Genomic DNA, 22,418 nt, shown 5'->3' with positions numbered 1-22,418 from the left:
GCACAGTAGTTAATGAATCTGACTAGGAACCATGAGGTTGCAGGTTCAATCCCTGGACTTACTCAGTGGGTTAAGGATCTGGCGTTGCCATGAGCTGTGGTGTAGGTTGCAGATGCGGCTCAGATCCTGATTTGCTGTGGCTCTGGCGTAGGCTGGTGGCTGCAGCTCCGATTAGACCCCTACCGAGGGAGCAGCCCTAGAAAATGGCAAAAAGACAAAAAAAACCTAAAAAACCAAAAAAACAAAAAAACTGAGCCTTAGGCTCAGCAAGCCTCAGAGGAGAGGGATGAAGAGGCCGTGAAAGATGGGGGAGAATGAGAGGGGGTGGGGGGCCCAGGGAAGGAGCTTCCCCGAGGAGGTGGGGTTAGCTGAGTCCAAGGCCTCTGAGCTGAGGACTGGCCATCAGAGCGAACAGCATGCCCACCGGGGCGGGGGGGGGGGCTGGAGTGCTAGGTGTGAAAGCCTGGTTGGAGGGGTTTCAAGAGAGAATGGGAGGGCAGGAAACAAATAGTAGTATCCACACCTTTTAAGCTGTTTCTGGTCTTTGTTTTGTTTTTGGCCACACCTGCTGCATTCGGAATTTCCTGGGCCAGGGATCAAACTTGTGCCACAGCAGTGACCTGAGCCACAGTAGTGACAACGCTGGGTCCTTAACTGCTAGGCTACCAGGAAACTCCTCTTTTGCAAGCAGAGAGCAATAGGAGGTAGTTGGAAGGGGATCAGGAGATTCTTTGGTGCTCCCCACACCTGTGCTTGCTGGCCGAGGAGGATGAGCCAGGAGAGGGGGAGTTGATCATGCAGGAGAGGGGGGACTTGAAGGAACACTGTCCCTGAGTGTGGAAAAGGGATGGGATCCAGGCACAAGGGGAGAAACCCCCTCTGTTCTTGTTACCAAGAGGGGCTTTCTCCAGCTCCTCCAAAAGGCCAGGGTTAGGGCTGGAGCAGCCAAGGAGGGTGTCTGCAGGAGGAAGGACCTGTGTGGGCCCTGAAGCTCAGGAAAGAGCTGGGGGGCAGAGGGAGGGCTTTCTAATGGGTGGAGCAAAGGCCTGTAGGCCAGATGAGCAGGACTGATTGTTTTCTTTTTCTTTTTTTTTTTTGTCTTTTTGCCTTTTCTAGGGCCACTCCCGTGGCATACAGAGGTTCCCAGGCTAGGGGTCTAATTGGAGCTGTAGCTGCCAGCCCTACACCAGAGCCACAGCAATGCGGGATCCGAACCGCGTCTGCAACCTACACCACAGCTCACGGCAACGCTGGATCCTTAACCCACTGAGCGGGGCCAGGGATCGAACCCACAACCTCATGGTTCCTCTCAGATTCATTAACCACTGCGCCACAACAGGAACTCCAGGACTGGTTGTTTCCTAGGTTTCTTTTGACCCTGGCTATTCCCATTCCTTGGGGCTCCTGGCATGAGGCCCCTTCTTCATCTCCATGGCCTTCTCTTCCCGCTTCCCAGCTCCAAGTTCGCCACCATTTCTCCAGCCAAGGGATAAGTTTAGGGACACAGAGGGGAGTGTTCAGGTCTGGGGGCTAGGCCTCTGCTCCCCTCTGGGCTCTGCTCCTCAGTTTGCAATCTTGCCTTCCCACGGCCTGCCTGCCGAGGTGGGGAACCACTGGCAGAAGGAGACTGTCATTCTGACCTTGGGCCAAGGGCACCTCCTCCCCGGGCCTCGGATTTTATCATTGGCAAATCAGACCTACCTAGGCGGGGCGCTGGGCAGTGTGGGGCAACCTGGATGTGCCAGCACTGTCTGCTCAGCTGGTTCACGGACACACCCCGGTTCTTATGTCCGCAGAGGCCACTTCAGGTGCCGCTCTGACCCTGCTGCCCAAAAGAGGCTCCATTGCTTCCTGATGTCCAGAATTTATTCTTTTCTTTCTTGCTTGCTCTTTCTCACTTACCTCTTCTTTCTTCGTTTCTCTTCCTTCCTTCCCTTCTTTCCTTCTTTCTTTCTCTATCTCCATCCTTCTCGCTCTTCTCCTTCCTTCCTCTCTCCTTCTTTCTTTCCTTTTCCTTAACTTCCCTTCGATCCCCTTTCTTTTCTGGCCATCCCATGGCACGTAGAGTTCCCAGCCCAGGGATCAGGTCTGCTTTTCTTCCTCATGGCCGTGACCAGTCACACCTTTCCTTCCCTGTTAGATGACAGAACGTGAGGCTGGGTGGCAGTTTGATCCGCGCTGCCCCTCTGACAGCTGCTGCTGCGTGGCCAGCACCGTGAAGGTGTATAAAAGTGTTTGCCACCCGGACAGAACCTGTAGAAAATGAGCTGCAGCCCTTGCAACGCAGAGTTTTGCAGCTGCTTCCCGGCCTCCTGTGGCTCATTCTCTAAACATTTATTGATCTCTACCCATGCCAGGCCCCGTGCCAAGCCCCAAGGGTCTCCCTGGCAGGATGCTGGGGGTCCAGTTGTGTTGGGGTCTGCTCTCTGGCTGGATGGGGCAGAGCTTCCTGGGTGGTGGGTGTCAGGGCTGTGCCCAGTGATCCAGCCTACCCTGCAGAGTCCCCTGGGCGCCCTCCCTCACCCCCTCCTCTCGCAGTAACTGGGGGTTGGCTCAAGGGGACAGGGCCCAGCGGATGGGAGAACATTCCCCTTCCAGCTCTGCCGGGCAGCCAGAGACCCCCCGGGGGCACCAGTTGTGAGCAGGAGACAAAAAGCCTGGGACAAAAGGCCTGTGGGAGCCGTGGTGAATAGATTAATGAGATTTCCAAACGAGGCCCAACAATGGGATTCTCCACTCCAGCTCCTTTGTCCCAGGCTGAGATGATGGAGCCCGAGGAGCTGGCCCAGGAGGGCGACATCCCCATCGGTCCTTCTCACAGGTCTGGAGCCGCCCCGCAGCTGCCCCTCCTCCCTGCACCACCCCAGCCCTGTGCGGGAGGGATTCCTGAATCAGAGAATTTCTGTGAGAGGGAGAAGGGGTGTCAGGGGCCTCCTTAGGGAGGTGGAGTGGGGTTGACACTGCAGAGTTGGGGGTCCCTTCCCACTTTCAGCATCAAACTTTAAATTATTTAAAGGGTTCCAAGGGAGAGACAGTTTGAGGTCCACCAGCTACACCAACTGTCTCATTTGACAGGTGAAGAAAGTGAGATTAGGGAAGGTGGGGTGTCTCGCCCAGGGTCACACAGGGGCGGCCCAGCCTGTCTGCTGCCTCCTGAGGTCAGAGTGGGGGTGGAGGCGTGTCGAAGGCCCGTGTGGGGGAGAAAAACATTCCTCCTGTGTGTCACCCTGTGTCTCACCCTGTGTCACTTCTGACACCAGACATGTGGGTTTTCCACACGCCGCCCCCCTCAACCAGTTCTGCGACCCCAGCTGGGTGTCCTACACATCCGACAAATCTGACACTATCTACCTGGAGATGGCATCAGATCCCACGGGATAGGGGCCCAGTCCTACAAGACTCTGCCCTCTGAAGAAGCCTCTGGCAGGTCTGTGCTGTTACTCTGACGTGTGCACATCAGAGGTTCCCATGACCCGCTCCTCGGTTTGACTAATTTACTAGAGCGGCTCACAGAACTCAAGAAACCAGTTTACTCATTAGATCATTGGTTTATTCTGAAAGGACATCACTCAGGAAGAGCCAGATGGAAGAGAGGTACAGGGCAGGTGTGTGGGAAGGGGGTGGAGCTTGTATGTGCCCGCCCCAGCACCTTCACCTGTTCACTAACCCAGAAGCTCTCCTGACCCCATCCTTTTGGGCTTTTGTGGAGGCCTCGTTACCTAGCCACTGTTGATTAAACCACTAGCTGTTGTCAGTTAAGCTCAATCTCCAGCCTCTCTCTTTCCAGGATGTGGGGGATTGTGGGGGAGGGCCGAAAGTTCCAGTCCTCTAATCATGGCTGGTTCTCCTTGCAACCAGCCTTCATCCTTTGGTTACCTAGGAGCTTTCCAAAAATCACCTCCTCAACATAAACTCAGGTGTGGTTTTTTTTTTTTTTGGTCTTTTTAGGGCTGTACCTGTGGCATATTGGAAGTTCCCAGGCTAGGGTTCGAATCCGAGCCACAGCTGATGGCCTACACCACAGTCCCAGCAACACGGGATCCAAGTCGAGTCTGCGACCTACACCACAGCTCAGGGCGCCGCCGCTGGATCCTTAGCTTTCTGATCGAGGCCGGAGATCGTACTCGGGTCCTCGTGGATGCTAGTCTGGTTCATTACTGCTGAGCCACAATGGGAACTCCAACTCAGGTGTGATTGGAAGGGGCTTGTTACGAAACCAGACACTCATTTCATCTTGATTGTTCTGAAGCTATTTTGGGAACTGAGGACAGAGACCAAAAGTTGTAATGAAAGATGCTCCCATTGCTTTTATGCTTAGGAAATTCCAAGGGTTGGGGGCTGTGAGCCAGCAATAGTGGACGAAAACTAAGTATATATTTTTCTTTCTTTTTTTTTTTTTTTGCTTTTTAGGGCCGCACCCAAAGCATATGGAGGTTCCCAGGCTAGGGGTCCAATCAGAGCTGTAGCCGCTGGCCTACGCCACAGCCACAGCAATGCAGGATCCGAGCCGCATCTGCGACCTACACCACAGCCCATGGCAATGCCAGATCCCTGACCCGCTGAGCGAGGCCAGGGATTGAACCCGCAACCTCGTGGTTCCTAGTCGGACTCGTTTCTGCTGCACCATGACGGGAACTCCATGATTCTTATACACACTTAGAAGTCACACTCTGGTAGCCTGTGTCAGGCCTGATGCATGAGTGCCTGGGCCTGGTCCAGCAGGATAGGAGAGGCCCACGAGGAGGGAAGTCAGCCGTTTGTGAAGGCCAAGTCACTCCCCCATTGATCCTGGAAGGCTTCCTACAAACGAGGGGAGGAGGTTAAGGAATTCTCTCCTTACCCTTCCATCCAGTAATTCTGTTACTATTTACTGATCGCCTGAGTTGGGATCTTGCACTCTGTGTGTGGGGTTGAGCGCAGTCCCAGCCTTCAAGTGTCTGCAGAGAAAGACCTGCTTCACCAGCCTGCCCTTCCTTGCTCCCCAAAGGCTGCAGTTTCAAAGAGAGGCGATCTCTCCGCCCAGTCTCATCGCCCCCAGTGAAGGCCACAGACCCATATAAGGAAGTGTCTGCCCAGCCTGGGGTGCGAGTGCATATCAGATGGCAAGTTTACCCGGAAGGGGACAGCTCTACTTGGGCTCTTTTGCAGTGAAAGAACACACACTCTCCTGGCTTGGGGGAGGTGGTGGTGGTGGCATGGGTGTGGGTGTGTGTGCACGCACATATCTATGTACAGGTGACATGGGATCCCATGTGGTGGGGGAAGTGTGCTTCAAATTGCAGGTTTGAAGGGTAAACATACAGCACCCGAGGCGTAGCTGCATTCCCAGGCAAACACGGTTCCATAGGGCAAGGAAGTAAGCCTTAGCATTGTCGTAGGCTGTGCCATAGCCTCAGGCTCTTCTCTGGCTGTGAGTTGCAAGGGCTGGGTCGGGGAGGCCGTGCGGCAGAGGTAAGGGTGTGGGCAAGACTGCTGGGGTCTGCAAGCTGCTTCCCTGTGTGACAGCTGTGTGACCTTGGGACCATGCTAATCTCTCTGAGCCTCAGTCTCTTCATCTGCCAAATGGGCATGACGATAATACTCTCTCTCATCAGGCTGTTGTGAGGGCTACACAAGGTAGCACCTACAGCACAGGGCAGGGGTTGGCTCTGCCCCTGGTGCTGGATGCTGGGGAAAGGACATAAAGACCCGTTTGAAATTGCAGAGCTAGAAGGCACCTCCCTTACAGAACATCCCTCCCCAGTCCCCCGGCCTCAAGGGGAAGTGACTTGTCTGGAGCCACTCAGCAGAGCTCAGGTTCCTAACTGTACCACTTATACTACTTTGTACTGGACACTGGACTGTGTCCTTTACCTGCATCATCTTTTAAAATCCGCACGGCCACTCTGTAAGGCCTGTGTTATGCCCTTTAGCAGAGGAGAAATGGAGCTGCAGTGAGGTCGGGCAGCCTGCCCACGCTCACGCTCTAAGTGTCTGAGCCTGGATTCAAACCCAGGTCTCTAATGCAAAACTCACACTTTCCCCTGAGTCCCCGGGGCCTTTCCTCACAGCAAGCTCAGCTGAGGTGGGGACCGGAGTGTGGCCTATGAAGCCAGGAAGGAGGTGGGGTCCCTCTCTGCAGGGAACAGCCCTCCTGCAGGAGGCTGACCCGCAGGAGCTTGGATGGGGCCCCAGGCAGGCCCCACATCTCCGTGCGAGAGGAGAGGGCTCAAGGGTGGGGCAGGGAGAAAGTATGTAGACAGTGATGCGGGTGGGGGGGTTGTTAATGAAGGGGAGGGCAAGAGGGGTGGGTCGGTGGTTTGTGGGGGACTTAGGGTCAAGGAGGTCTTTTTGAAATGTGGGAAAGAATTAGGCTTGCTGTGGGGACGGAGCCAGGGCATGGCAGTGGGGACCGGACAGGGCATGGCAGTGGGGATGGGACAGGGCGTGGCAGTGGGGAAGAACAATTAATTCACGGGACAGGGTCCCAGCCTGGGCCGGATGGGGTCATGGGTTGAGGGACCTCAGGCCTCCTGGCCTGCAAACTAGATGCAGATGTAGATAAAGGTGAGAACTGAAGGCCAGAGGTGAGGGAGATGTGCCCCACCCGCCCCGCGCGATAGAATGGGAGGGAACTGCCCGCAGTGCAAGGCTAGAATCTGCAGGGGTTGAGGGTGGAAGTCAGGTGGGTGGGATGAGCTGCAGTGGACAAGGCACAGCCCGGAAGGGGCTAATCCTGGGGCGGCCGAGATAGATGAGTGGGGAGCTGGGAGGACAGGTTTGGAGGGCCGGAGGGGGGTTCCTGGAGTCCCTTGTGGCAGAGGTGGAGCACTGCAGCGCGGAGCAGGGCCTGAGTGCTTGGTCTTGAGTGGAGACCGCAGCAGGTCAGCGCAGAAGCTGGGTGAGAGGGGCGGGGAGGACTTCCTTACTGGCTCCGTATGTCCTTCTGGGAAGGCCCTCTCTTTCCCCCAGCATGCCCAGTTTAATAAGTTCAGGGAATGCGCTATCATCAAGGTCAACTCTTTTCTCTATATTAAGGAGCCAAAGTACAGATAATAATGAATAATAAAAAAAAAAGTTTGGCAGAGGAAAGGCCATGTCAGCACACAGTGAGAAGGTAGCCATCTGCAAGGAAGGGAAGTCTCACCAGAAACCAACCGTAAGGGCACGTTGATCTTAGAATTGCAGCCTCCGGAACTGTAAAACAATAAATTTCTGTTGTTTAAAAAAAAAAAAAAAAAGTTTGGGCTCCATGTCTTCTTTTTTTTTTTTGTCTTTTTGCCATTTCTAGGGCTGCTCCCGTGGCATATGGAGGTTCCCAGGCTAGGGGGTCTAATCGGAGCTGTAGCCACCGGCCTACACCAGAGCCACAGCAACGCGGGATCCGAGCCGAGTCTGCGACCTACACCACAGCTCACGGCAATGCCGGATCCTTAACCCACTGACCAAGGCCAGAAATTGAACCTGCCACTTCATGGTTCCTAGTCGGATTCACTAACCACTGAGCCATGACGGGAACGCCTAGGCTCCATGTCTTAATGATATTTGCATTTGCATGAATGTGACGTTATTGCATATGATCCTGCAACCAGAACCTCTAGAGATTTCTGACGTTCCAGGAAATGACCCCCTTTGACACCAGGTAAAACTTCTGTAATTTGGAGAGCCCTCAGTGGGAGCTGGAGAGCCACACATCTGCTTCCCAAAGACGTCACCCCCAGCTCTGCTGTCTCTGCTGTGCTCTCTTGCCAGTGGTGGAGGATTGACTCTTAGATGGTGGCCAAAAACTCTAAGAACTCTTTTATGTATTTATTTGTTTATCTTTTCGTCTTTTTAGGGCCGTACCTGTGGCACATGGAGGTTCCCAGGCTAGGGGTCTAATCACAACTGTAGCTGCCAGCCTACACCACAGCCACAGCCACAGCAACGCGGGATCCAAGCTGCGTCTGCATCCAAGCTGCGGGATCCCAGCTCACAGCAACCCCAGCTCACAGCAAGGCCGGGGATCGAACCCACAACCTCATGGTTCCTAGTCGGATTCTTTTCTGCTGTGCCACAACGGGAACTCCTAAGAACTCTTTTAAAGCTTTAGTATCTATGGCTCATGCCTTCCCTAGGGCAGTGGGGATGAGAGTAAATAGTTTTATTTTCAGACTGTCCTCTCCCGTTGATGTCAGGTCACAGCCATAAGAGGTGGTGCAGTCAAGCTGCTGCAAGTAAGGACAACTGTGGAGAGCCTGAGAAGCAACCTGATCATCATTTTCAGCTTCTTCTACCACTCCCCCACATATACCCACTTCCAAGGCTCTGCTGACTTGGCATTTCTTGGTGCTCCTCTAGGCCTGCAGTGTATGGTTACACAGGTTGTGCACTGCACACGAGCCCTAATTCTAACAGGGCACAGTTCACATCACAGACATAGCAGATGTGCAGATTTATTATGACAATTTTCCATAAGGTGGCAGTAAGGAATAGTCCAGCCCTGGCTTTGTTTAAATTTATTTTTGGCCTCACCAAAGGCATATGGAAGTTCCTGGGCATATGGAAGAATCTGAGCCACAGCTGCAACCTCTGCCCCAGCTGTGGCAATGCCGGATCCTTAACACACTGTGCCAGGCTGGGGATTGAACCCGTATCTCAGCAGCGAGCTGAGCCACTGCAGTGGATCCTAACTCACTGTGCCATAGCGGGAACTTCTGCCCTGGCTTTGTGAGTGCACTTTGAAGGTGCTGGAACCCTCTAGTCTGTCTGATCAACTTGGTCTCTTGTGCTTCAAGGGCCGGTGAAGACACCCCTCCCTGCTGAGGCCTTCTGAGCCAGCCTTGGCACACATCTCCATTTTCCTGCCTCATAAAGGATGCTGTCTGTCTCCTCCATGTGGCTGAACCACTGTATTCATCTTTCGGCTCCCATGCCTAGCACAGCACTTAGTATGGGCTCAATAAAATTTTGTTGAAGAAAGAACATTCAATCTGTAAGGTTAAGTCCTATCCAAATCTTAGGTTTGAGAAATAATTATCAGCAAAAACCATCTCGAGCATGTCATGGACCCATATAGTCTTTGAGAATTTTATCCTCAGATCTGGCCAGCCAGTTGCAGCCAGGTGCCTGGAGAGTGCTGTTCCCCAGGCCCCAGGTCCCTTTTACCAGTTCGGCTCATGCCTGGACTGGTGCTGAGGGACAGTGTAAGAAAGAGCCGCCTAACTCTTCTGCCGTGTTTATGGCATGGCCATCTAAGGGGGCCACTGTTTATGACATCTCACAGGTCATCTTCTTGAGGTCCATGAGAAAAAGTTCTGTGATCTCTATGCCAGGGACATGTTGGCTTCTTTTGCATATGATGGTGTTTTTCACTTTGCAAAGTGAGTTATTTGGTTCCTGTGAAGCTCAGAGACAAGTCTGTGACCTACTTTCTATGATGGGCACTACCCCTGCCTGGCTGTGTACTAACTTTGCCCCATCTTCTCTAGAAGACATTTCTGTCTATTCTAAACAATCTTTTTGGGTTGCCATGGATCACTTTGGGAACGAAGCAGATGGCAGCACCTGTTCTGGACACACAGAGCTGGGTCTGGAATCCAGGTGCTCATCAGGCAGAGACTAAAAGAGACCAAGTGGAAAGGGAGTGAATTCTTCTGGGTCAGCCTCTGGGTTTCCCAGGGACCATGAGGCACCACCAGGTTCACTGGCATCCCTCACTTCAGGCCCAAAGGGGGCCCTGGAGTCTCAGGGAGGCTAAGGTGTAGAGAGCCCTCAGGACCCTCAAACTGCTGGGCTCCCCCTAGGCCAGGGGCCTTTACACAACCCCAGAGCTTCTAGTGCGTCCCACTTGGCAGGTGTGCAGCAATTATCTGTTACTGAATGAGCGCCACCTGGGTTTGACTAGTCCCAGGACCCGCCCGGGGCACCCATTGCCTGACCCTTCACTACAATAGGGCTGAACGTAAAAGGACGGACCATGTGTTCTAGAGGGAGGGGCTGGAGCAAAATAATAGTCGTTGCCTAGAAAGTGAAGTTAGGGCCAAACGTGTCATTTATCTTGGCTCTGAGGAAAGTATTTTCAGATAACTTTAATTACTGGACTTGAGGAGCAAGTTAAATACGGTGTTTTGGGGGCCGGAAGATAGGTGCCCCGGGAGGGTGGAAGCGTCTGGGTGGTGAATGTTGGAAAACCAGCCTGGCGGAGGTCAGCCTGTGGCTGGCAGTCAGCGGGTGCTCAGAGGCTCTGCACGACCTCACCGGCCGCATCTCTCTCTTGCCTGCAGCTCTGTCGAAGATGCACTGGACACCGGAGCACGCCCAGCCCCTCAACCAGTGGCCAGAGCAGCACCTGGACGTCTCCTCCACCACCCCGTCGCCGGCCCACAAGTTGGAGTTGCCCCCTGGGGGTCGCCAGCGCTGCCACTATGCCTGGGCACACGACGACATCTCTGCCCTCACCGCCTCCAACCTCCTCAAGCGCTACGCAGAGAAGTACTCAGGGGTCCTGGACTCGCCCTACGAGCGCCCCACCCTGGGCGGCTACGGCGACGCCGCCTTCCTCAACGGCGCCAAGGGGGACCCCGAGCCCTGGCCGGGGCCGGAGACCCCCTACCCCTTGGCCTCGCTTCACGAGGGCCTCCCGGGAACCAAGTCGGGCAGTGGGGGCGGCTCCGGGGGCCTCGGGGGTTCGCCAGTTTTAGCAGGGAACCTGCCTGAACCCCTCTACGCCAGCAACACATGTGGGGGCCCGTCGTCGGCGCCCGAGTACGCGGCGGGCTACGGCGGGGGGTACCTGGCGCCCGGCTACTGCGCGCAGACGGGCGCCGCGCTGCCCCCGCCGCCCCCAGCCGCGCTCTTGCAGCCCCCGCCCCCGCCAGGCTATGGCCCCTCGGGGCCTCTGTACAACTACCCCGCAGGGGGCTACGCCGCGCAACCGGGCTACGGGGCCCTCCCGCCGCCGCCGGCCCCGCCCCCGGCCCCCTACCTGACCTCCGGCCTGGCGGCGCCCACGCCCCTCCCCGCGTCCGCCCCGCCCCGGCCGGCGCCCGCCTCCTACGGCTTCCAGGCGGCCGCGGAGGCCGGGGTGTCGCTGAAGCGCAAGGCCGCCGACGAGGGCGCCGAGGGCCGCTACCGCAAGTACGCCTACGAGCCCGCCAAGGCTCCGGCGGCCGACGGCGCTTCCTACCCAGCCGCGGACAACGGCGAGTGTCGGGGCAACGGGTTCCGGGCGAAACCGCCGGGAACCGCGGAGGAGGCGTCGGGCAAGTACGGCGGCGGCGTCCCCCTCAAGGTACTGGGCTCCCCTGTCTACGGCCCGCAACTCGAGCCCTTTGAGAAATTCCCGGAACGGGCCCCGGCGCCGGCTCCCCGCGGCGGCTTCGCAGTGCCGTCGGGGGAGCCTCCCAAAGGTGTGGACCCGGGGACCCTGGAACTGGTGACCAGCAAAATGGTGGACTGCGGGCCGCCCGTGCAGTGGGCGGACGTGGCGGGCCAGGGCGCGCTCAAGGCGGCGCTGGAGGAGGAGCTGGTGTGGCCTCTGCTGAGGCCGCCCGCCTACCCGGGCAGCCCGCGCCCGCCGCGGACCGTGCTCCTCTTCGGGCCGCGGGGCGCCGGCAAAGCGCTGCTGGGCCGCTGCCTGGCCACGCAGCTGGGCGCCACGCTGCTGCGCTTGCGCGGAGCGACGTTGGCTGCGCCGGGCGCCGCCGAGGGCGCGCGCCTTCTCCAGGCTGCCTTCGCGGCTGCGCGCTGCCGCCCGCCCGCGGTGCTGCTCATCAGCGAGCTGGACGCGCTGCTACCCGCCCGGGACGACGGCGCGGCCGCCGCGGGCGCGCTGCAGGCGCCACTCCTGGCCTGCCTGGATAGCGGCTGCGGCGCAGGGTCCGACGGCGTGCTGGTCGTGGGCACCACCTCGCGTCCCGCGGCCCTGGACGAGGCGACCCGCCGGCGCTTCGCTCTCCGCTTCTACGTGACGCTGCCCGACGGCCCGGCCCGCGGGCAGATACTGCAGCGGGTGCTGGCCCAGCAGGGCTGCGCGCTGAGCGAGCGGGAGCTGGCGGCCCTCGTGCAGGGCACCCAGGGCTTCTCTGGGGGCGAGCTGGGGCAGCTGTGCCAGCAGGCGGCGGCCGGGGCGGGCCTCCCGGGGCTGCAGCGCCCCCTCTCTTACAAGGACTTGGAGGCGGCGCTGGCCAAGGTGGGCCCTAGGGCTTCGCCCAAGGACCTGGACTCCTTCGTGGAGTGGGACAAAATGTACGGCTTCGGACACTAATGGCGCGCCGGGAGGCCGTGGGAGCCACCGCCCCTTCCCCGCCCCCTCTGTTCGGGAGAGCCGGCTTTAACCCCTCTGGGCTGGGGGGTACCGGAGTGAGGGATGTGGGGTGGAGGACAAGTGTGGGCTGCCGGTGGGTTCTTCTTTTTTTTTCGTGGGAAGGAAAATGCTTCTGCTAGGCAGATAGATGCCATATGCGCTGTGTACTCAGGTTTTTCCTATTTATTGTGGACGGGAAGCTCGCCATCTCCGCCCCGCGGACGCCGGCCCGGGGCCTAAGGAACTCCTGCTCTCTCGCCACAATCCTTTTGTCCCCTCGCTCTCTGAATGGCTCCCTCCCCCTCCCCCACTTCCCCGTTTCTCTGCCTGTAGTTTTCTTCTCCGTCGCTTTGTCACAGACCGTACCCCTCCCCACCCCCCGCGCTGGCCCAGTTTCTCTTTTGCTCCTCCCTCCTCTGTCTCTCCATCTATCACCCTCTGTGTCTCTGTCTCCGTCCCTTGCTCTCCAGCCTCTCCTGGTCTTTTGGTTCCTCGCCCCGCTTCTGCCCCTTTCAATCCGACTGCAGTGTCCCTTTGCAGATCTGGAGGTCCAGAAGCTGGGGGTGGGTGGGGAGGGAGCCCTCTCCCACCCAGTATCCCTCACCCAGCTGGAACCTTGGGTCTGTGGGAGACAGCAAAAAAAGAAAAAAGACCACCCAAAGAAGGGTTTTTTGGTTGTTTGTTTTCGAGGGGGGGATATCCCAGAAATGTAGCTTGTTTAATATTTTAGGCCTCTTATTTTTGTAAGATGTGTAGAATTTGCTGTTTTTCTTTTGACAACTCAGGAAGAAACTGACCTCAGAAAGAATGTTAGATTTTGGCTGCTCTCCTGTGTGTGTCCCACGGCCCCACCCCTTCACCCCTAGGGAAGCAAGTTCTCCCAAAAGACTCAAAAGTGAAACCTGTGGAGAAGGGGCGAGGGAGACCTAGAGGCCTCGCCTAAACACTGTGCTTCTTGAGACAGAAGCAGAATGTATTGCCAGGGCTTCCTCCTCTGCTGCAAGGGTACAGGTGGGGGCGAGAGGGATGGGGTTGTGGAATGTGAGCGGAGGTGGGACTCGCTCACTTCCTGCTGCTCTTCCCAAGCTTAGGAGGGTGTTTTCTGTGGAGGGCTGGTTATCCGGGCTTGGGGATGCCCTTGCCCACTGCTTGCCCCAGACCCAGAAAGTTGGCAGAGAGGGCCTAGGTGAGGAGATGACGCAGGCAGAGAGTCCCCAGAAAGATCATCTCACCTGGCCCTGACCCAGGCAGAAGTCCCCTGTAACCTAGTCTAAGAGGATTTCCCCCGAAGGGCAGGTGGTCTGGCCACAAGTCTGGTTGGGCACAAAATGGGCTCAGCTTGCCTGGTCTGGTGGGAGGCCCTGAGGAGGGGGTGAGTGGGTGTCCCTTACAAGATAGGTTTCTGTGGGGATTTGTTCGTCTTCCATTCTGCCAGGGTCCTAAGTCTAGAGCTCCAGGAGTTAGGAGGCAGTGGGGGAGATGGGCAGGCTGTTTTCCCTGAATACACGTTGGGGGTGTGTCCCCCCCCCTTTCCACAGGAAGCCCAGGCCCAGCGCCCTGTTCCTCTCCTCCCCATCACCTTGCCCTTGATGGGGCTTCTGCAGGTTGCCCCTCGCCCTCAGGGAGCCCATTTCACAACTCTGCCCTGTGGTCTAAAGGCAGGGGGGACAAGCCGCCACCCCCCCTCTCTCCCACCTCAGCCGCCCTTCCTGTCGCCCCCCCTCCATTTCCTGCAGTCTCTGAACCACCTCCCACTCCCAGCTGGAAGGAAGGCCTTCATGGGGGACATTTCAGGTGCCAAGGTGCTGAGGGCCGGCGCTGGCCTCGGAGTGCTACCAGGAAAGCTGCTCATTTTCTCCCCTTTTCCCCCTTGGTCCCTGGCCTTCCTCTCCTTGGAGCGGGCCGGTTGCAGGGCTTTGGTGTCTCAGAAGCAGTGGGTGCAGGGTCTGGGGGAAGCAGGGAGTGAGCAGGTTCTCTCAGGTGTGTATGTGTATTTTGCTGGGGGGGGGTGGAGGGCGTTGGGGAGGTGGGGTTGGGATCCCAGCCTTCCCTTCAAAGGGCAGGCAGCTCTGGGGGCTGGGGGGAAGCGCTCACCAACCGGCACCCAGGGCCCCCACCGCCGCCTCTCCTGGCCTTGGGGAGCTTTGCACAAGAGACAGCCCCCAATCTGCCAGCACCTACCTCCCGGGCACTGGGGCGGGCGGGGGAAGGGCAGGTCCAGCTCCTGCAGTGCTGAGGGAGCATACCAAAGAATCCGGGGGCAGGGGTGGGGTGAGGGCAAGCTGGCCCTCTCCTTCCTCTACCCAGATTGGGGTTGGGGTCCTCTCCTCCAGCTGTAACCATTTCTACCTCATTTTGCTGCGTGTTGTACGTGGATGTATTTATCTCCTGTCTGACGATGCTCTGCAGTTTGGTCCGTCTACCTCAGAAGAGACTGTATTTTAAAAGAAAGTATTACACAGTATTAAAGCGATGACACGTGGTTTCCAGAGGATTTCTTGGGGGCAGCAGGATGTGGGGAACGCTTGGGGGAATTCTTGGGCTTCTAGGTCTGCGTGTGCCGCGGGTGTGGCTCTGGGGGCTGTTTCTGTTCCTTCAGCAAAACCTGGCTGTGAGACTCTGTTCCGCTCTCAGGCACAGCAAGTACCTGCCATGCCCTGGGCACGGGCGCCACCAGGCGAAAAGCCCCTGGACAGGGAAGGCCAGCTCGCAGTTCTGCGTTCATAGGGGCTGGGAATTGGGGCTGACTGATGTCCCCAGAGCTCAGAAGCATGAGGGATGAAGAGGGGCTCATATGCTTATTGAATGAGTGGATGGATGAATGAGTGAATGAATGGAGGAAAGGGGGGCTGAAGAGGAAGGTTCATTCAGAAGCTGCACAGCAGCCCTTGTTGACCAGAGCTAGGTTCGAACATGTACTCTGTCCTTGGATGAAGGGAAAGTGGACAGATGGGAAGGTGTGGACACAGTGACTTCCAGGCTTTAAGGTCACATGGGATCCTTTGTCCACCACCGTCTCTCAATCCCCAAACTCTTGACAGCTTATAAACTGGGACACAGAAAACTAGGAAGGGGCGTCTTGCTGAAAACTCTATAGAGATGCTCATACTTCCTGAGGTTTCAAATGCCCTCAGTAAAGGAGTTCTCATTGTGGCTCATTGGGTAAGGAACTGACTAGTATCTCTGGAGAGGCAGGTTTGACCCCTGGTCTCGCTCAGTGGGTTAAGGATCTGGCGTTGCCATGAGCTGTCGCGTAGGTCACAGGTGCATCTCGGATCCTGTGTGGCTGTGGCTGTGATGGAGGCTGGGAGCTGCAGCTCTGATTTGACCCCAGGCCTGGGAACGTCCATATGCTGTGGGCGCGGGCCTAAGAAGAACAAAAGAAAAAAAAATGTTCTCAGCAAAACTATCAAAAAAGCACCAGAGCATGAGGGAAGCAAGCACCCCTGGCTTCTTCAGGCTCAGGCTTAGGGCGTACCCCAGATTTTCAGGAGGCAGAGCAAGCCCAAGGCCAGGCCCTGCAGAGCATTTTCCTCTCTGAGAGAAATAACTGGTGCGCCTGGCTGTGGGGGCTCCGGGACATTGGCCCAGGGCTCAGCGACCCCCAACCCTCTCTGCCCCTGGAGGTCCAGACCCTGCTCGCTCTCACCTTAGTTGGTTGAATGCACACCTTCTCTGTGCAGATACTGCATAGTGCTGAGGATTCAGAAATGGTTAAGCACAGCCACTGTTTGGGAGAGCCCACAATACGGGATGGGAAAAGCTCAAAAATGGATCCCTTGGAAATACAGCTGGATAAAGCTGCCTGAGAAGGGGCCATATCAGAATTGTCACACTCTCACATCTGGTGCAGTATTTGGTGCATAGAAGACACTGAGTAAATGTTGACTAAATCCTTGAGTTGGTTAATTTCCAGATAAGTGTCCTGATGGCTATCTTAAGAATCCCCAGAAAAGATCCTGACTCCAGGTGGTCGTGTGTCAGCAAAGTTTCCTAAACCGGATTGTGTGTGTACAGCCGGACAAAGCTATGGAGGCTGAAAGCTGCACCATGCCTGTGATTAGTTACAGCCGCAGAAAGTGAGGGCAGGAGTGGGGGAATGAGGCTGGAGGGATCACGGGGAAGGGCACGGCTGCAGCAGGAGGACCTTCATGCCCTGTGGAGGGCTGAGGCTCCACGGTGAAGCCTGCCTGTGTGAGGCGGGGAGAGGGTTAGTGACTGGTGGACAGGGATTGATTTGCAAGTTAAGAGTTCACTCAGTGATTCAACAAATCTTTACTGCACACCTATCCTGCACTAGTTGCCATGGCGACAGTAGATGGACCTTGGAGTCTAATGGAGGAGAGTAAAAAGGCAGAGTTGCAGTGTGCTAAGGGAGTAGATGAGAGACTGGGAGCAAAGGGTGTGGATGGAAGGCGGGGAGGGCTTCCCAGAAGGGACCTGTCAGCTGAGGAGTGACTGAGCAGAGCAGAGAGTGCAGTCCAAGAGCTAAGGAGCGCCTGAGCCACGCCTGCTCGGGGAAGGGAAATAAATTCCCTCCGCCAGTGTGTGGAGGGCGGGGACTGGAGCTTTAGCAGAGAGGCCAAGGGTTTGGATGCACCTGTGGGAGGAAGGAAAACGGTAGTGTCTGTATATATTTAGTATTTAGTAGGTGGTAAGAGAATTTGGATATTAGAGGGAAGGAGAGCAAGGGGTCTAGCGCTTCTGGTGGAGGCTGAGCCGCAGGAGATACGCTAGGAGAGGTGTTGGAAACTTGCTAAGTTTGAGACGGCAGTGGAACAGCCGGGGGGCCTGGGGAGGCATTTCAGTGTAAGGGCCCCGGATCCTAACTTCTTGGGGGACCGAGTCCCAACCCACCCAAATCCCCGGGTGTTGGGACATTCTCACTCGAGTCCTTGGGATTTGTGAGACCCCCCCCCCCGCCCCTCCTAATTCCTAGTTTCTGGGAGTTGGGAGCTCCTCCTTCAATAAAAAGTCGCCTGTGTTGGAGGCCCGGGTTCGTGTCCCTGTACGCCCCCCACCCCGCCCCCAGTCCCTGGATGTCGGCACCTCCTCCCTGGCACCAGCTGTGGGTGTTGGGCGCCCCTCCCCCACCCGCGGGCGTTCGGAGCTCGTTCCCCCACAGTCCGTGGGGCGCCGTCCCTGCCAGCGATGGCGTCGCGGGCTCTGATGGGGGCCCTGGCGCTCTGGGGCTGGGCGCTGGCGCCGGCGGGGGCCGTGGACGCCATGGGCCCTCACGCGGCCGTCCGCCTGGCCGAGCTCCTGACCCCGGAGGAGTGCGGTCACTTCCAGTCGCTCCTGAAGGCGCCGGAGCCGGACCTCGAGGCCGAGCTGGCCAGGCTCTCCGAGGACCGGCTGGCGCGGCCCAAGCCGGTGCCCACGCTGGCGTCATTGGGCCGGCGGCGGCGACGCGAGGCGGCGGGAGATCTGGCGGGCCGGGAGGCCGAACCCGCGGACGTGTCCGACGGCTGCCGGGAGGGGCTGGCGGCCTGGCTGGCTGCCGAGGCCCCGTCTCTGTCGTGGGACCGCGTGGCCCGGGCCCTGCGGCGCAGTGGCCGCCCCGACGTAGCCCGGGAGCTGGGCAAGAACCTCCACCAGCAGGCGACGCTGCAGCTGCGCAAGTACGGGCAGCGCTACCTGCCGCCGCCCGCCGTCCCTGTGGTCCCTGCCGGGCCTCCTGCCCGCGCCCCCGCCCCGGCCCCGTCTTTGCGCCCCCGCCGCTCCTCGATCCCCGAGCCCAACTGGGACGAGCTGGAGCTGATCGTGGAGCGACTGCCGCAGGCGCCGTACGAGCGGAGCCCCACTGGCTGGGCCGGGCCGCTGGCATTCGGCTTCCTCACCGGCTTCGGGGGGGCGCTGGGCGCCGGGGCGCTGCTCATCCTGCTCATGCCGTGGATCACCGGCGGAGACGGTGGCGGAGCCCGGCCCGGCAGCCCCCTGCTGCCCGACCCTTCCCTTCTCGGGCCCTCCAGGGAAGCGGAGCCGCTCTTGACTGCAGAGCCCCTCGAATCGCTGGGGGCCTGGGCGGCAGGTGGGCCAGACCGCCCCTCGCCTCCCTGCGCCCAGTTGTGAAGTGGGTGCACAGTCCAGGAGGGATGCTGCCTTCGACGTATTATACAAGTTATGAAATGCGCAATGGAGGGAGCGATCGGTTTGTTCGTTGGTTGGAAGTGACCGTCACAGCCAGCGGGGCTGCCAGTGGAGGAGGAGGGGCTTGGGTGTCCGTTCACTGGGGCTGGCGGGGGAGGCAGGCCCTTGCAGTTCTTGTCAGCTTTAGTTCCTTCTTTACCTCGAACTTATTCTTCCACTCAAGAGCTACCACTTCTTGAGCACTAACGTGTGCCAGGCCCTAGGCTAAAGCAGTTACATGTATTATTTGATATAATCTTCAAAACCCCCAAAGGAAGGTCTTATCTCCATTACACATAAGGAAACTGGCCACAGCTAGTTAGTGGCATAGCCAGGTTTTTGAATCCGGAGCTGCTTGAGCCAAAAGTTTGAGCTCAGAGGGAATGATCTGTGAGGGGTAGGGAGCTGGAGAAACACCATGGGGACCAGAACAAGCCCTGGAGCTTCTGCTTACCCTGAGGCCCTGCCTTGGGTGGCACAGCTAGAAGTGTGCCCACTTCCAGGGGCTGCTGCTCCCAGCTGCTCTCCACTCAGGCAGGGCTCCTGAGGCTCCATCTGGAGCCCCCAATTCTCACCCACCTGAGGAGGGGCTGGGGCACTGCCAGGCCACCTGAGGAGCGGGGCTGGGGTGAACCCTCTCAGACTCAGACTGCTGCCGAAGGTGGGAGGCTGGCTGGAGGGTCCCGCTGGGTGGGAGTGCTTGACTCCCCCCGCCCCGGGCTTTGGTGTAAGAGCAATGACAGAATGACAGGCCAGTCCAAGAGGAGAGTTGAAAACAAGATTGACGTAACCCTTTATTGCAAATTCTAAAGTAAAAAGATGTACAGTACAAAGTAAAATTGAAATTTCAGACTATAAACTTCCAATCCACTTATACATTCTCATTTCTCAAGCATTTCTGCCATTTCCGCATAAACGGAACAGGGAACAAGTCGAGGGGGGTGAGGAAAGGAGATACAGCAAGGGAAAGAAATTAAGTGTCTAGAATAATCACAAACCCCAGAAGCAAGTGAAAGGAAAGACATTTTCTCGACCTGCTGTCCTGGTGATGAGAAGCGGGGGTGGTTGGAGCAGTGCAGTTTAAAATGGCTCTCAGAATAGCAGCATTTATGGTACCATTTCATCTTCCGAAAGTCCAAATAGTACTTTGCCCTTCCCTAGTGCCTTGGCCTCTGTATCTCAAAAACACTTTACAAAACATGTAGTTAAAGCCTCACAACACCCCTGTGAGGTAGGTCAGTATTATTATCCCCATTTTACAGATGGGGAAACTGAGGCACAGAGAGGTTAAGTGACTTGCCCAAGGCCACACAGCGAGTCAGTGGTTGAGCCGGGGATGGAACAAAGGAGTTCTGTCCCTCTTCTGGAACCACTGGACCGCGCTCCCCTTTACCTATATACATTCTCCACACACACACACACCACACGTGCACACCCGCCCACCCCACCCCACTCAGCCTCTATGTACAGCAAACAGCAGTGGGGGCAGGGGCAGGGGGCGCCTCAGGAGTGTTTTAATGGAGGAAATCTTGCTACTCTTGGAAGGAGAATCCAAGAAAGCACAAAGCTGAGCCCCAACACAGACTGTGCAAACCTTGGGCCCCTCCGGACGCAGACTTCCTCTCCTCTCCTGATGTCCCCCTGGCTGGCTAGTTGCAGCCGATTCTTTAGGGGGTGGGGGTACCTGAAAATGAACGAAGCTTTTTGCAAAACTTTGGGCAACATCTGAGAAAAGAAAGAGGCATCTTTACAGAAGATGCCCAGGACTCAAGTCACAAAGTCATAACCCATGGCAATCTCACCTCCACAGCAGGCCTGGAGGCTGGGGGCCGAGGGGAGGAGGATGGGGACTGACCTACCCGCCATCTGTCTCCAGAGTGGAGCTACTGGAGCGGACAAGAGTGGGCACTTCAAAATCCTCCTGAGTGTTCCTGGACCGGGAGACGTGGCCTAGAGAGGGATGTCCCCAAAGCGGGGCAAGGGGAGGGAAGGGGAGGGAGGGGCGCCCCCCTTCCCCGCACGAACGTGAGGGAGACCAGCCCTAGTCTGCTGGCTCGTGGTCGGGGTGATGGAGGGCAGGGCCCAGCAATAGCTTGCAGCGTGGAGGCTGTGGGGCGTCAGGCTCACCTGAGCTTTGGGGCGTTGGAATGGTTTTCTTAACACACTGGTGAAGAAGGCAGAAGTGAGGCCAGCCCAGCTGGGCTGGCTGCCATCCTCTCTGGGGTCGCTGCCAGGGGGACCGGCGCAGAAGGGCTTTCCTGGGGGCCGGCAGGAGGAGGGGTGCCGCATGCGGCGGGGAGGATGGGGGGAGCGGGGACCTGGGGGGGGGAGGTCCGGACCTTGCTTTTCTCTCCAATCGCTACTCCTTAGCCAGAAACCCTCTGCGTTCTCTCCCTTCGCTCCCCCTCCTTTCCCCACCTGTGCTAAGGTCCCAGTTTTCAGACCCCGCCCAGGAATCGAAAATCGGGAGAGTCAAGCAACAAACGCACACCAAGACCGGCTTCCCTTGCACGGTAAAAAGGGTGGTTTTTATTTTGTTTCCTTTTGGCTTATAGCAGTGACGGACTCGCATCTCACCTCGTCTAGAGCAGTGCTGGCCGCCATGCAGTCACTAAGACACCCGTCTTCACTACTGGGCTTGTACAAGCTGACATTGGTTGCGATGAAAAATAAAAGAACTCTGGGCACTGTTGTTTCAGGGGCTTTGCCTGGGGGTTTCTGTTTATCTCCCCCCCAGTCAACTTCTGATGCCCAGAGTGGCTCATCTGGAGAGGAGGGGAGTAGGCCCCGCTGCCTTGGGGAGGTTTTGCTGCTCTCGCCCTCGGGTTTAAATTGTGGAGTCTCCTCCTAACGGCGGAGGTTCAGGAAAGAAGAGGGGAAAGTGTTTTCACACACAAACCAGCAACCGCGTCAGCTGCTGCTCAGTGGCTTTGGCTCTGCGTTTTAAATTGACAGCATCACACGTGTCTTTTTGCTTTTTGTCCTTTTTTTAAAGGTGGATTGTGGAGTATAAATACTGCACCAAGGACCCGGCTACAAAAAATAAATATTTATATTGTATTTATATATCTATATATATATATGTGCAGTGATACTGTGGCTGCTGCTGCTTTTTGATTGGCTTCGTTAATACTTGGCAAAGCGCTGCCACTTCCCCCCTCAGTGAAGACGCACAAAAACGTCATCATTGACTCCGTTCAGTGCCTGTTAACTGCGGGTGTAAACTGCTGGTGATGGTGTCACTTACTACCAACGAAGTGTGGAGCAGGGCGAGTGAGTGAGCGAGCGAGCAAGTCAGTGGGCCGGTGTGTGAAGGGGCGCTGGGTGAGGGAAAAGAAGGTGGGAAAAGTTAAGAAAAAGAAGAAAGCAACTTCAAAGAGAGTGGAGGTGGCTTCTTCCCTGTGAAGCTGGCTGATGGGTGTCAGATACCAAGGCCGGTGTGTGAGTTACGAGTTAATGGAGGAGCTAGCCTGCTGGGCCGGGAGCAGGGTCTGGGGAGGAAAGAGGTCAGGTCTCAGAAAAATCTCATGACTCGGCTCTAGGAGCTTAATGACAATCACTAGCGCGAGCGCTTGGAGTACGGAGCGGGAATCTCATAGCTCTGTTGCCCATCTCAAGACCTAAGAACAAGAACAATTATGAAGTTTAGCCAAATCTTGCATAGAAGTGGTTAGAATTTATTGCACATTGGAACAAAAATATATTTTTGTTGTCGTTTTGGAAAAGACCATTAGCAATAAAAAATTTTTTGTCTGTCTGTCTGGTTTGGGGATGTACATTGGCTGACAGCGTCTAAGTTCTAAGAAGAAAGGAAAGTATAAAAAATAAAAATAAACATGACAATGGCATAAGCCAGAAGCCATTTCCTATTTAATAAGTTAATAATTTGTATTTACAAAAAGGCATGCTAATAAAATAAAATGATATATTACAGTATTTATAATTCTCTTAAAAAGAATAACCACACATGTCAGCTGTTTTGTGCTGTTTACGATGTAGCCTGTACATGTTACTATACATTCAT

General features: G+C 56.7%; 2 protein-coding genes across 3 annotated transcripts in view; both read left to right on the top strand.

The window, feature by feature from the left end:
• Nucleotides 1-12,421, top strand: part of FIGNL2 (fidgetin like 2) — a 28,418-nt gene extending 15,997 nt beyond the window's left edge. For both annotated transcript variants that reach the window (XM_047786660.1, XM_047786659.1), the window contains exon 2: nucleotides 10,245-12,421. In XM_047786660.1, coding sequence (XP_047642616.1) covers nucleotides 10,256-12,226 — 1,971 coding nt within the window. In that variant the 5' untranslated portion in view covers nucleotides 10,245-10,255 and the 3' untranslated portion in view covers nucleotides 12,227-12,421. The remainder of the gene's footprint in view (nucleotides 1-10,244) is intronic.
• A 3,201-nt stretch (nucleotides 12,422-15,622) lies between these two features.
• TMDD1 (transmembrane and death domain 1) lies at nucleotides 15,623-20,666 on the top strand. Its single transcript, XM_047786662.1, has one exon. The coding sequence runs from the start codon at nucleotides 17,417-17,419 to the stop codon at nucleotides 18,335-18,337; it is 921 nt and encodes a 306-aa protein (XP_047642618.1). The 5' UTR covers nucleotides 15,623-17,416; the 3' UTR covers nucleotides 18,338-20,666.
• Nucleotides 20,667-22,418: the final 1,752 nt, after the last annotated feature.

Source organism: Phacochoerus africanus, chromosome 7 (genome assembly GCF_016906955.1).
Source record: "Phacochoerus africanus isolate WHEZ1 chromosome 7, ROS_Pafr_v1, whole genome shotgun sequence".
NCBI lineage: Eukaryota > Metazoa > Chordata > Mammalia > Artiodactyla > Suidae > Phacochoerus > Phacochoerus africanus.
This window is presented reverse-complemented; position numbering and strand designations above follow the sequence as displayed.

Coding starts and splice junctions, on each gene's coding strand:
- TMDD1 (XM_047786662.1), top strand. CDS start 17,417: ATGGCGTCGCGGGCTCTGATGGGGGCCCTGGCGCTCTGGGGCTGGGCG.